Below are 14,584 nucleotides of genomic sequence, written 5' to 3' on the forward strand. Positions count from 1 at the left end.
ATTGCTTGTCCACTTGCACCAGTGAGCACAATGAATGTCTTTGAGAAGTCTCAAAGTTGTAGTATTGGAGCTTCTCAAAACTAGCTTGAGCACGTTCATTCCAAGTAAACACTTTAGCCTTTTTAAGTGTATTAGTCAATGGAGATGAAATCTTAGCGTAGCCCTGAATAAATGTACGATACCATCCTGCTTAACCAAGAAAGCCACGTAATTCTCCTACTAATTTTGGTGCAAGCCAAGCTATAACAGCTTCCATCTTACTTGGATAAGTAGAAACACCATCCATCAATACAATAAATCCCAAATATTCCACCATGTCAGTGAAGAAGGTGCATTTGTTACGTTTGGCATGACAAAGAAGTTCAAGTAATTGACACACATATTGTTTGTGTTCTTTTGCATTTCTTGAATAAACCAGGAAATCATCAAAGAAGAGGATAAAAAAATCATCAAGATGCTCTCGAAACACATCGATAATGAGACAATTAAAAAGTTGCAGGAGAATTGGTAAGTCCAAAAGGCATAACTGTAAATTCATAATGTCCAAAAACGAGTATTAAATCTTGTCTTTGGTATGTCCTTCTCCTTGATTCAGATTTGGTAATATCCCGACTTAAGAGCATTTTTTGTGAAGATAGAAACTCTATGTAATCAGTCAAGAAGTTCATCAATCCTTGGTAATGCATACTTATTCTTGATAATCAATACAAAGACGTAGAGTACCATCCTTCTTCCAATTAAAGAGAACTAGAGTACTCCATGGAAAAATGTTGGGTCGAATGAAGACTTGTTCAAGAAGTTGAGTTAGTTGCTGCTTGAGTTCCGTGCAGATCCAAGTATCGATATTTTGTATGCTCTATGGACAACTAGTTGAGCTCCTAGAGTAAGCTCTATTGCATGATCAACATCACGCTTGGGTGATAATTGTGAAAGTTCTTTGAAACATACATCATCAAATTTTGTTATCCATTGAGGTTCAAGTGATCTTGTCCTCCTTAGGGTTAAGGTTTACTGTGTAAATTCTTTCATTTTTCCTATAACTCTTCATAAGTTTGGTGAAGATCATTAGTCTGAGTTTAGGATCTTCCCGTTTTCCAGTAACTGTAACCCAGATTTTTAGTCATTTTTGAAATCAATAAAGCATCTTTACAATGTACGTGAGCATCATTGGCTTTAAGCCAATCCATTCCTAGGATAACATTGTAAATCCCTATGGGTAAGACTCTGAAGTTTGTAGATGTATTGTGACCATCCAAAACAAAATTCAAGTTATCCACTAAAGTAGAATATTTAACCTTTCTAATTCCACTGTAAGTTCTTCACAGGGTGTTCAGGCAAAATGAGATTTTTGACGCACTTAAGAGAGACGAAAGAATGTGTACTCCCTGAATCAATCAATAAGTACCTTGATACTCCTTTGGGATTTGAATTATTGAAAATTGTTCATTCACTCCGTGATGTTCAATTGCAGCATGAACAGAGGTGTTTTCCTGATTTCCTTCACCTCTAGCCCCCTGAGCTCTGTTAATTTGAGGTCTTCCTTGAGGTCTTTGATTTTCTCCTCCTCCTCGACGAGGTTGACGGTTAACATTTCCATTGTTGTTATTATTGGCAGGTGGTCCATTCCGAACAAAAGGTGGATTGCCTGGTCTAAACTTCCCTTGGTTTTGAGGTTGTCTCTAAATTTGGTTAAAGTTCTGCTGATTGAAGTTCCTCTGAATTGCCAATGGTCTAGGTCTACAATTTCCAAAATTCCAATTCGGATTAAAGTTTCTAGGTTCATAATTGCCCACCAATCCTCTAAAGCTTGAATTGTTAAATGGACAATCCCTAGATTGATGACCATGATCAAGATAAGTGTTGCACAAATGATCTTGTATGGCTTTCATATGTAATAAGTTCTCTCTTCTTTGTTGTGGATTTCCAGACCTTTGTTCCTCCTCGGGGCGAGGCCTTTTGATTTCATGAACAGGAATAGGTTTCGGTTTCCTCTTTTTGATAGTGGATAACTCTATTTCAATGGGTTTGCTTGCATCAAGGACATCTGCAAAATTGTTAAGAGGAAGACTCTGGAGTCTAGTCTTCATAAGATTATGTAACCCTGATACGAATCGAGCTACCTTGATCTCTTGAGTCATTCGTACTGGAGCATACTTGACAAGGGTTAAGAAATGTTGATAGTATGATTTTAGATCTCTGGCTCCTTCAATACAATCAAGAAACTCCTTCATACAATCTGAATGATAAGATTTGTTCTGATAGTTCTTCTTGAGCTCGGTCTTAAGATAATCCCAAGTTGTAGCATTAGGATCAACATTGTTTTCTATGCAATGGCCTCTCCACCAACACTTGACTGTTTTCTCTAGTTTGAACTTAGCAATGATAGCTTTGTTTACTGCAGACGAATGAGCTAAATCAAAGTACTTATCCATGCACTCAATCCAATCTTCAAGAACCTTGCCTATATCTTTGCCTTCCCTGCTAAATTTTCCAGGTTGCATTAGGAGAACTTTGGACTCACTTTTGGGCCTTTTAGTTCTAAAGAGAGAGTGGTGCTCGACCAATGAGGAAGAGGCTAACTTTACGTTGATAATTGGCATTTCAAAGTGAAACTCGTTGAGAAAATAAGGAAAAACAAATATTTTTGTTATTCAAAATATACAATGTCACACTTTCAAAGCGTAAATGCCATAAACCGTACTAACTATGTACTGAAGAGTTTCAAAACTTGCATTGAAGGCTCCATCCAGTATCACATATACATATACACACACACACTAAATGAGCAAACCATGGTAAAGGGAAGAAGAAATGGTGAAATATGTGAGGACTTAGTTAAAAAATCTTACAAATTCAAAAATTCGACTATTATTTTCGGTTTGCTTCTTTGCAAGGAAGAAACTCAATCCTTTAATAAAAGAGATATTCTTGAACAATGCTTTACCTTATATAATTTACCTTATATAATTCTAGTTAAACTCAACGTAATGATTTTATCATTTTGTTATTGTTTTAGAGGGCTCCCCCACAGGCCCTCTAAAGGTGCTATTAGGGGGCCCTTGAAAAAACTAATCCGTGCCTCATAGGCCTCCACAAAAGTGAAGGGCCCTTCACCTAAAATGTCTCATTGAAAATGTATGGGTCTTTCAACCACCCCCTACACTTGAGAAACGCTTTTATAACTTGGTATCTGAGATCAACAAGTCAAAAAGAGAAAGACTACTCCCAATTCCTTGGCGCAAATGACTGAAAACTTGTTGTTTAAAGGCTTATGGGCACACAAAGGGAATTTTATAGGGCCCTTTACATTTAAAAGGGCCCTTCTCTTAAAGTTTGATTAAGAGGGTTTATGGGGGAGCCCTCTTAGAAAGCCACCATGACCTTTTTACTTGTTTAAAAGAGTAGCTATCTATACTATTATAATGGGGGAAGGGATTTCGGCCCCTCTGCTCGACCACGTGACGAAACGTGCTTTCTCCGGCCACTTCAAGCAAGTGTGCACTATCTCCTACATGCTCACAGAGAGAGAGACAAATAGACAATGGGAAGAGAGAGAGAGAGAGAGAGAGAGAGAGAGAGAGAGAGAGGCTACCGATACATTGAATTGAGAGCGGGTCTCGACTCTCGGGATGCGGGTGAGTGGGGCGTGAGACAAACCCTTGAAATGCGGTATACTGCACCGAGTTTGGCAAAGCAAGATATTGCAGGAAGCAGAGTGAGATGGGCGCACTTCTTTCTAATCACCAGAGCCATCCCTTCTCTCTCTCTCTCTCTCTCTCTCTCTCTCTCTCTCTCTCTCTCTCTCATGCGGGTGCTTCACAGCAGGTTCTAGGGCGATAAGGTGGGCCATTACGGCATATGTATGTGTGTTCTTCACAGCCATCCTCATATCTGGGTGTTGTTGTTGCAGGGGTTGAGGTGCCTCTCTGATGTGGGTGAGCCTTCTCTCTCTCTCTCTCTCTCTCTCTCTCTCTCTCTCTCTCTCTCTCTCTCTCTCTCTCTCTCTCATGCGGGTGCTTCACAGCAGGTTCTAGGGCGATAAGGTGGGCCATTACGGCATATGTATGTGTGTTCTTCACAGCCATCCTCATATCTGGGTGTTGTTGTTGCAGGGGTTGAGGTGCCTCTCTGATGTGGGTGAGCCTGCAGCGTCTTCAAGCCACACACACACACGTTGGAAAGCGGGAACTCGGAACAACACCCGCACACAATATGCCTGACTCTCTATAGCCCATGGATTAACCCGCACCCCTAACCACACAGAATCACACACACACACACGCACACTATCTGCCAATCTCCAATGCACCCACTTGCCTACGAGCACCACCGGCTATACACACTCACCCAAAAACAGCTCAGCACAACAAGCCCATCAACAAAACATCACCCGTATCCCACATATTGATGCATACACTCACCAAATCCCGTAAACACACTCACATCGAGAGGCCTCACACACCTCGACCGCACAGAAACCCACACCCACGCTGCAACGGCAATCACTCTCTCCCTCTCTCTCTCTTTGTGCACACACACACACATCCGTGTGGTCGGGAGCCATCGCTACCACGGACGAGACGCATTAGCCAGGACGAAGTAATAAAGTGATGCGAGTCGAGCAATCATATAAACCGTAGAAAAAATCATGCATCAAAACACATATATATGCGGGTACAATGATGGCGTTAACGGCCAGTACAACACATGTTTTTCATTTGCCACCATGGTGGCTCTCCTTAACCGATTACCAACCACCTTCGTTGGCGGCTCTCCTTCTCTTTAGATAGTGATGCTCTTCACCCTCCTAAATGAGCATTGCATGAGCCACCTGCACTATACATCAATCCTCTCTTGCTCTTGAGACTCAGCAGTAGCACTGCCTCATGCACTAACAATGTTTTATTCGGTGATGACCCCCAGCTTCTCATGCCACCAGCACATGTGCAACTGATGGTACCTAGCTATCCGTCTTGGCCCTGCACCATGTTCCAGCTCCTACTCAAGCAGCCTCCAGCTTGCAAGCAACTTCGGCTCTAAACTTCAGCCCCTCAGTGTTCTCCACATTGCCACCCTCGACGATCTCGTGCTCACAACCTTCAACCTGCAGTTATTGGCTTCTTAATGTAGCGCAGCATGTGCAAGAACACCGGCTTGCCTCAACTCCTTGGCGGCCTTCTTCTCCTACTCACGGCACTCCTCAGCAGCTAGCCCCCAAGCAGCTGCAGCCCCTTCTGCATTCCTCCATGCGCCGCTCTTAAAGAGCATTGATTGTTGCTTCTGGTAACCTCCAACCTCCCCTTCTCCTTTTCGGTACTCCCAAGCTTTCTCCTTCTCACGGTCCTCCAACCCGCAGCTCTCCTCCCTTCGATCACATGCCCTTCCCGCATACCCAACAAGCGGTCTATCACGAACCTCCTCACCTGCAAATGGCGCTCCTGGCAGCCCTCTCTGGCCACCCGCTGTCATGAATCTTCTCCCCCCCGGTCCTCAAGTACCCCTTCAACTTGAATGTTCGTGCCCCTTGAGTAGCACCACCTTCCCCCTCCTGCACCTGCTGTGCCACCTCCTCTGCTATTCAAGAACCTGCAGGTCTAAGACCCCCCAACCTCTTTCTTTAGCGCTGTGATCACCTCCTCTCCATGCTACCGCCCCTGTAGCGCCCTTGAGTCGCCCCGTCTTTGCTTTTGCATGGCCACCACACCGAACACATGGCGGCTCCTTCTCCAATCGACTAGCAGTCCTGCCACCGTTTTTATGTGGCGCCCTCCACCTACTGCAGCTCATTTTTTTTCTATGGCAACCTTTTAAAAATTCTTTTTTTCTTTTCTTTAAACTCCTGGCTTCGGCAATATATGTTTGCACACGTCCCATGGCTCCTCTCATCGACCTACCCTTCATGAACATCTTTGACTACAGATACTAGGAAAATTCAATTAGCTAGCTTGAGCACCATCAAAACAATTCTCCAAGGCTTCATCATGGCCATAAGTCAACAAAGTTCTCTCCACAAAAACTTTTCTGGTGACGAGATCTCCGTCGGGAGATGTTACAACCGCCTTGACTCTAAAGTTGCAATTGCTTGCCATAACTTTTAGTTGGAAAAGTGCCATTCCTCGGTATGCGAGCATCCAAAGAGATTTGGACTCGTCAAACATGAGCAAGCATTATGTATATATTGTGGCATCATTTGAAGGTGAGATCCACCATCCCTTGGCACCTTCAAGCTCCCGACCAGTAGAGTTGGAAAAGCATATTTCACCCACAAAACACCACATATGGCATACATACCCTGGCAAGTAGATTCTCTTGCAGACAACTCGATCAAAGTCCCATATCATAAACTTCATAGCACCTCTATCAAGCATCCCTTGCCTCATTCCCAAGCTTGTGATATAAGCATTTGATCATGTCGCTTGTGATAGCAAAAAATACTTGTAGCTTCTGCTAGCGAGTGCTCCATCCCTATGCACTTGGCTCCTAACTGCATCAAATACCTGCACAATGTTCCCATCATTTGCCTGTAAACTACTATGCCTGGGCTTTTTGCACTACCATAGGTCGACCCTCCTCAGCTGTACCATCGTTGCCCAACCCCTCGTTGAGCATTCATGCTCAACGATAGCATTATTTAGATAATATATCATTGCATAAGAAGAGAACTGGTAGTTATTATTTACATAAGCATTAGATAGATAGAGAGAGACTTTCACTGGCTGTAGAACCCGCCCGGATCAAATGGAAAGCCATAGGCTCTCCCAAGCATAGTGTAAACTCCACCTGGATCAAAAATATGGCATCGATTATCACCATCCGTCTGTAAAGCACATACAAACCATCCCTGCTTTGTACCAAAAAATCTGTAAGCCGACCACTCTTGCTTGGCATAGCCTGGTCTTCCTTCAACTTGTATCCATAAACTTGCTTTGTACACTGGATAAGAATGTACTATACCAATGTCTGTAGCAGTGACATCATATGAAACCAACTCGCCATCGGCTAGAGAGCTCACCATAGCATGATTGTCTTCAAACAAGATAATCTGTAGCAATTGGCATAGAGGCGCTTTCATAGCAACCTTCAACAACATATCCATCAACTGCATGGCATCCACCTGCGGAAACTGATCCTCCAAAGCAAACGCTGGCATACCTTCACTTGTAGTCCCTTCAAATAGCACTGGAAAAGGCGAAAAGCCTTGCATACCTTGTATTCTCGCCATAGCTTTAACAACCAAAACTTGCGATTCGTCATCTACATCGACCACTGGATCATCGAACCCTCAGTCTGCTTCATCGAAGCACTGTTCTTTAGTCAACTGGCCTTACCATCATAAGGCAAGAGAGAGGGTTTCCCAACCCCTTGGTCTACACAAAATTTCTCTTCACCTACAATCTATTGCTCTTTGACCACCTTATCGACATGCATAACATCATATGTCTCATACATTGAGAAAGAAGACTCCGTTTCCCCATATGTTGTCCGTATCCAAGGCAATGCTATAGCTCGAATACTCCTCATCTTTCTCCACAAAATTCACCGGCTTTGGCACTTCAGCTATCTTCTCCTCTGCTTGCTTTTCATAAGTCACTTGGTCAAGCACATCAGGCGGTACTCTGTAGACTCGTCTCTGTAGCTGTTGAGGCCTCATAGGCCCACAGGATATCGTCTCTACTCTGTCATCACGCTTATCCACTGCTACCACATGTGCATCAACAAAGGGTCGGATTACCTGAAGCTCTTCCCTAGCAATTGGCCTTGGCACCAATGGACTCGCCAGAACTTGCTTTGCATGTTGCTTCTTTAAAACCTTCTTCGTCCTGCTCTGCGCATAGGCTACCACCTCCTCGTACGTGCACGGTCCATCTATCTCGACTTTATCCAGTACTTTTACATGCAAGCAGTCCACAAACTTGGTCATCTTCAAAAAATCTGCATTCTCTACAGCAGTTACCTTCACCAACTCGCTCCATATGGCCTCGAACTCCGACACGAATGCTCGAAAATCACCGTCAATGCTTTGCTTTAGGTTGTCCATCATTTGCTTCACTTCACTCCACTGCCTGTTGGCCACATATCGGCTTCAGAATGCCACTTCCAATATGCTCCAATCCTGTTTTCTTCAGCCTGTAAGCCCTCGTACCATACCTTTTCTTTTCCACGAACCAAGATCGGGAAAGCTTGGGCCACCCCCTTTGCTCTTGACAAGCTGCTGTCCAGTAAAAAAAGGCCGTAGTCTTGCAGCCAAACCTCAGCATCTTCAGCACTTGTAAAAGTCGGAAAACCCGACCATGCCATTCTTGTTAGATCTTGCTCTTCAAACCGCAACACCGTCTTTGACTTCGCCAAGGAGCAATCAGTAGGTCCTCAGTGGGTGCACCACTGATGGAAAGGGGAAAATGGGAACAACAGCCGGCACACAATATGCCTGACTCTCTATAGCCCAGGGAATCTTCAGCACTTGTAAAAGTCGGAAAACCCGACCATGCCATTCTTGTTAGATCTTGCTCTTCAAACCGCAACACCGTCTTTGACTTCGCCAAGGAGCAATCAGTAGGTCCTCAATGGGTGCACCACTGATGGAAAGGGGAAAATGGGAACAACAGCCGGCACACAATATGCCTGACTCTCTATACCCCTAACCACACAGAATCACACACACATGCACACTATCTGCCAATCTCCAATGCACCCACTTGCCTACGAGCACCACCAGCTATACACACTCACCCAAAAACAGCTCAACACAACAAGCCCATCAACATCACCCGTAGCCCACATATTGATGCATACACTCACCAAATCCCGTAAACACACTCACAGATCGGTGGGAGGCCTCACACACCTCGACCGCACGCAAACCCACACCCACGCTGCAATGGCAATCACTCTCTCTCTCTCTCTCTCTCTCTCTCTCTCTCTCTCTCTCTCTCTCTCTCTCTCTCTCTCTCTCTCTCTCTCTCTCTCTCTGCACACACACACACCCATGTGGTCCGGAGCCATCGCTACCACGGACGAGACGCACAAGACGAGACGAAGTAGTAAAGTGATGCGAGTCGAGCAATCGCATAAACCGTAGAAAAAATCATGCATCAAAACACATATATGTGCAGGTACAATGATGTCGTTAACGGCGAGTACAACCCGTGCTTTTCATTTGCCACCATGGTGGCTCTCCTATCCGCGTACCGATTACCGGCCACCATCGTTGGCGGCTCTCCTTCTCTTTAGATAGTGATGCTCTTCACCCTCCTAAATGAGCATTGCATGAGCCACCTGCACTATACATCAATCCTCTCTTGCTCTTGAGCCTCAGCAGTAGCGCTGCCTCATGCACTAACAGTGTTTTATCCGGTGACAACCCCCAGTTTTTCATGCCACCAGCACCTGTGCAACTGATGGTACCTAAGTATCCGTCTTGGCCCTGCACCATAGTCCAACTCTTACTCAAGCAGCCTCCAGCTTGCAAGCAACTTTCGGCTCTGAACTTTAGCCCCTCAGTGTTCTCCACATCGCCACCCTCGATGATCTCGTGCTCACAACCTTCAACCTACAGTTATCGGCTTCTTAATGTAGAGCAGCATGGCAAGAACACCGGCCTGCCTCAACTCCTTGGCGGCCTTCTTCTCCTACTCACGGCACTCCTCAGCAGCTAGCGCCCAAGTAGCCCCTTCTGCATTCCTCCATGCACTCTTAAAGAGCATTGATTGCTCCTTCTGGTAACCTCCAACCTGCCCTTCTCCTTTTCGGTACTTCCAAGCTTTCTCCTTCTCACGGTACTCCAACCTGCAGCTCTCCTCCCTTCGATCATATGCTCTTCCTGCATACCCAACAAGCGGTCTATCACTCTTTCTTACAAACATCCTCACCTGTAAATGGCGCTCCTGGCAGCCCTCTCTGGCCACCCGCTGTCATGAATCTTCTCCCCCCCGGTCCTCAAGTACCCCTTCAACTTGAATGTTCGTGCCCCTTGAGTAGCACCACCTTCCCCCTCCTGCACCTGCTATGCCACCTCCTCTGCTATTCAGGAACCTGGGAGTCTAAGACCCCCCAACCTCTTCCTGTAGCACTATGATCACCTCCTCTCCATGCTACCGCCCCTGTATAAGCGCCCTTGAGTCGCCCCCTCTTTGCTTTTGCATGGCCACCACACCGAACACATGGAGGCTCCTTCTCCCATCGACTAGCAGTCCTGCACCCTTTCTATGTGCACGTGGCGCCCTCCATCTGCTCTGCAGCTCGTTTTTTTTTCTGTGGCAACCTTTAAAAAATTCTTTTTTTCTTTCTTTTTAACTCCTTCCTTGGGCAATGTTCCCATGCGTCCCATGGCTCCGCTAATTGGCCTACCCTTCATGAACATCTTTGACTACATATGCTAGGAAACTTCAATTATCTCGCTTGAGCACCATCAAAACAATTCTCCAAGGCTTCATCATGGCCATAAGTCAACAAAGTTCGCTCCGCAAAAACTTTTCTGGTGACGAGATCTCCGTCGGGAGATGTTATAACCGCCTTGACTCTAAAGTTGCAATTGCTTGCCATAACTTTTAGTTGGAAAAGTGTCATTCCCCGGTATGCGAGCATCGAAAGAGATTTGTGTTAAGTATGGAGCTTGATTTACCCTTGTAATTTTCTGTGGTAAAAGCGCACATTTGTAAGGTCCCCATTATGAAGAGAAGCCATTGTGCGTGAAGGAAAATCACTCACCGGAAACCAAAATTTTAACGGACAAAAATCAGGGGCAACTTTATAGGCCTCAGGGGCGGAGGCCCCCGAGACTTTTTTTCGCCGGAATATTATGGTCGAACGGTGGCCGGAAAGTGGTCGGAAAACAACCGGTCGGTTGGCCGATGGCCGGTAGTCAATGGCCGATGGCCGGTGGTCGGTGGCCGAATTCAAAAGCGGACTTGTCTTCTCAAGGGCGGCCACACATGGGCGGATTGGAGGGTCCGATTTGGACTTATTCGCACAAGGGCGGCTACACATGGCTGTCTCTCATAAGAGACAGCAGCCCTTTTGGCCTATAAAAGGAGGCCATTTCTACACACATTTCATAGTGTAAAGTTGATGCAACAAGGTGAGTGTGAGGTGGTGAGAGTGAAGCAAGACGGGAGCTCCATTAAGAGTATAATCCCTTTGTAAACTACTTCTTGTTTTGAAGTACTAAAGCCATTGAGTGACTGCTTTCCCGTGGACGTAGCCCACATTGGGTGAACCACGTATATCGTATGTACTCTCTCTCTCTCTCTGCTCTATAATCTCTTGTGTGTGAAATCTATCTCTCTCCATTAAGTAATCTACTGAAATATCTATTTAGCTACGTCTTATTTCCTAACAATTTGGACTCGTCAAACATGAGCAAGCATTATGCATATATTGTGACATCATTTGAAGATGAGATCCACCATCCCTTGGCACCTTCAAGCTCCCGACCAGTAGAGTTGGAAAAGCATCTTTGACCTACAAAACACCACATATGCCATACATACCCTGGCAAGTAGAGTCTTCTGAACACATCTCGATCAAAGTCCCATATCATAAACTTCATAGCACCTCTATCAAGCATCCCTTGCCTCATTCCCAAGCTTGTGATATAAGCATTTGATCTTGTCACCTGTGATAGCAAAAAATACTTGTAGCTTCTGCTAGCGAGTGCTCCACCCCTGTGCACTTGGCTCCTAACTGCATCAAATACCTGCACAACGTTCCCGTCATTTGCCTGCAAACTACTATGCCTGGGCTTTTTGCACTGCCATAGGTCGACCATACCTGTACCAACGTTCTTTGCAAGGATTCATCAGCTACCAATCGGAGAGATGTGTGTGCATGCGCACGCTCTACATAGTTGCCAACCTGCCAAAGTCCAGACGCCTCTCTCTCTCTCTCTCTCTCTCTCTCTCTCTCTCTCTCTCTCGCTCTCTCTCTGTACATTGCCGCCAGTGGACAGTGATCTGGGCCAGTCTCTCTGACACATGCACACACCATCGAGTGTCGCTAAGCCCGTCATTGCTGGCGCTATCAAGCACATGGCATGCCACACCCTGGCAATGCATCCCCGGTGCACACACGCACACACACACACACGGACAAGAGAGACGTTGATGGCTGTTGAGGAGAAGGTGCTCTTCATAGGCTTGGAGTGAAGGTGGGCTCAAAAGTTCACAGTGGAGGCAAAGCGGCAAGCTGGGATGAGAAGGACAATACTAAGAGTACCTCCAACAAGATCTGGCTGCTCTCTCTCTCTCTCTCTCTCTCTCTCTCTCTCTCTCTCTCTCTCTCTCCCGCACACGGACAATCATTTTAGCTTTTTTGGTATGCCCAAAGGGCTAAGACCATAGTGATGTGTTCCCTTTTTGTCAGTGAAAAAGAGAGAATATTTTAAAAAAATGCATAAATTCTAATTGGTTATTTTAAAAATGCAACTTTTTTTTTGGTTAGAAAAGATAGAAGAATATTGCCATTTTCTAGATTGTTCAAACTTTAGAGAGAGAGAGAGAGAGAGAGTTCTCATAAGGACGTGACTTTTCTAGTAGTGATGGCGAACTCTGTAGATGTAGTGCAGTGATGGACTGTTTGCGCTCGGATCAATGGCGAATTTGAACGTCAGCGACCGGCCGGTAGGCCGTGCACATGCGAAAAAAGGATCATTCGCAGAGAGACTGATGGTGGTTGCAGCTTTTGACAGAGCACGTAGAGGGCTGTTGCAGGAGGGGCTGCAGCCACTTGGAGATTCTCCCACCATGATGGTTTTGGGATCAGACGGATTCAGACCCACTGCTGTTGCCTTGGCTCTTGAATTGTTCACAGCCTCTCGATGTCGCCTCCTCCACGACTATCGTTGGTCCCTCGCTAGTAATACAGGCTATCTGCATACAAACGTTGTTTAGTAATGCTTTAATTTTTATATGAGATGTCCCTTGCCTTTAATTAGCTTCTGACCACGGATTATGTCAACTCAGGGGGAGTTTTCACCAAGGGGGTTAGATGAAGGAGGAGGTGTCTCTCGTGTCATAAGCTTTGATGAAGAGGAGGGTTTGAATGCGATTGAACAGGACCCAATGCAAATGGGTTCAGCCCACACTTAACGTCGTTGGAAGGCAAAGAAAATTTGTGAAGAAGAGAGCTCCGCTTCTGAGAGAATGCAATGGCTGAAGCGCAAAATTGTCGAGTGAAAGGGAAGCGCAGCAATCCCTTGCTTCTAGACAGGAATTGGAAAGCGGCAAAATGTAGCCAATATGGGGATTATGTGCCAAGGAGGAGGAGGAAGGATTGCAAAGGGAAAGCACACATTTACTAAGGAAGAGGTGAAATTGCAAGGAGATGTGCAAGCTAGGAAGCGACAAGCTAGACTGTGGAGTCGATGCTCCACGATGCAACAGACAAAATTCTGCTACTTCAACAACTACAATGTCAACCAGTCTCGCCACTTCTCCAAACATTGCCAACGCTATTGGACAGCGGGGGGGAGCACTCCGCAAGGTACCTGTGGGACTCGGAAAGCGGAAAAACAAGCATACTCTTTGCAAGGATGTTTTCTTCAAGGATATTATGTGGTTCAAGCAGTACGGCATCACTGGATGCTCATGTCGAGGGTACTCGTGTAAAAATCGAGCCCAATGCTAATGTCCCAGCAGACATAGGTAGCATACTCGATGCAAATTGACAAATTCGATCAGAGAAATCTCTAATGGTTGGGCAAATGGAGCCTATCAATACCGACCTCGAGCTCACGGGGCATCAAAGTACGATATTACGGATAAATACCTGACTCGCCTTATCAAGCACATCTCTTCTGAAAAAGCCACATAGTCTGACGACTCATTATAGCACATTCATTGTATATGTTTGCCAAACAGAGCAAGCCCCACTTCTGGATCCACCATGCTCTGAGTCGCGGCTTGCATGCACTCTAAAGTTGGACCACTTTGTCTTGCTGCTGAAGACTCATCTGATGAAGGTAGGCAGAGGCACCGCCCCTAATTTAGGGGTTGAAAGCTTGAGATTTGGTGCTACCGGCTCGGCTAGATCAAGAAATAAGCTCCCTCTGCCACGAGTCCCTCACTACTGCAGGCTATGTGATGTCACGGGCAGTTGTTGGCTAGTCCCCACCTTTTCTTCGCTTCAATTTTCCACCTGGCTAGCTCCCCATGATCGTTGACCAGTGTTCTCCTTCCCTTTTGCTCTTCAAATGAAGTGAAGGGATCTTTGTTGATTCTCCATATTAAGAAATAATTCAACCTTTTTTCCTTTTTCGGTCTGCCCAAAGGATAAGGCCATAGTGATGTGTTCCCTTTTTCCTAATGAAAAAGGCAAAGCTGTTTTTGACCTGCCCAAGGCAAAGGCTATAGAGATGGGTTTCCTTTTTGCTATTGGAAAATACAAAAATTTTTTAAGACAATTTCAGTTTTTAATTTTTGTAAAGAAACAAATTGATTGGTTGAATATGATAGTGAGCACTCATGAAATGAAGAGCGTGCAAAAGCAGTGATGAATAATATCAATGAGTTTTTTTGGCGTACTGATTTTCAAATTCCACATGTCAAGATAGCTTGCATATATATATCTAGTATGGACGGCCGCCTTC

At 45.4% G+C, this 14,584-nt stretch overlaps 2 protein-coding genes and 1 pseudogene across 2 annotated transcripts; 1 reads left to right on the forward strand and 2 right to left on the reverse strand.

Moving 5' to 3' along the window:
• Positions 1–4,310: 4,310 nt before the first annotated feature.
• LOC147418409 (uncharacterized) lies at positions 4,311–7,235 on the reverse strand. The gene has a single exon (XM_086507370.1). The coding sequence runs from the start codon at positions 7,220–7,222 to the stop codon at positions 6,710–6,712; it is 513 nt and encodes a 170-aa protein (XP_086363496.1). The 5' UTR covers positions 7,223–7,235; the 3' UTR covers positions 4,311–6,709.
• Positions 7,236–7,429: 194 nt separating this feature from the next.
• LOC147418410 (uncharacterized) lies at positions 7,430–8,251 on the reverse strand. The gene has a single exon (XM_086507369.1). It carries the CDS (start codon positions 8,039–8,041, stop codon positions 7,442–7,444), a length of 600 nt encoding a protein of 199 aa, XP_086363495.1. The 5' UTR covers positions 8,042–8,251; the 3' UTR covers positions 7,430–7,441.
• Positions 8,252–12,824: 4,573 nt separating this feature from the next.
• Positions 12,825–14,317, forward strand: LOC147418411 (uncharacterized; annotated as a pseudogene).
• The last annotated feature ends 267 nt before the right edge of the window (positions 14,318–14,584 follow it).

This window comes from Adiantum capillus-veneris, chromosome 30 (genome assembly GCF_014529385.1).
Source record: "Adiantum capillus-veneris isolate H3 chromosome 30, ASM1452938v2, whole genome shotgun sequence".
In the NCBI taxonomy this organism is placed as follows: domain Eukaryota; kingdom Viridiplantae; phylum Streptophyta; class Polypodiopsida; order Polypodiales; family Pteridaceae; genus Adiantum; species Adiantum capillus-veneris.

Excerpts from the sequence above, each read along its gene's own strand:
- LOC147418410 (XM_086507369.1), bottom strand. The coding sequence starts at position 8,041 with ATGATGGACAACCTAAAGCAAAGCATTGACGGTGATTTTCGAGCATTC.
- LOC147418409 (XM_086507370.1), bottom strand. The coding sequence starts at position 7,222 with ATGGCGAGAATACAAGGTATGCAAGGCTTTTCGCCTTTTCCAGTGCTA.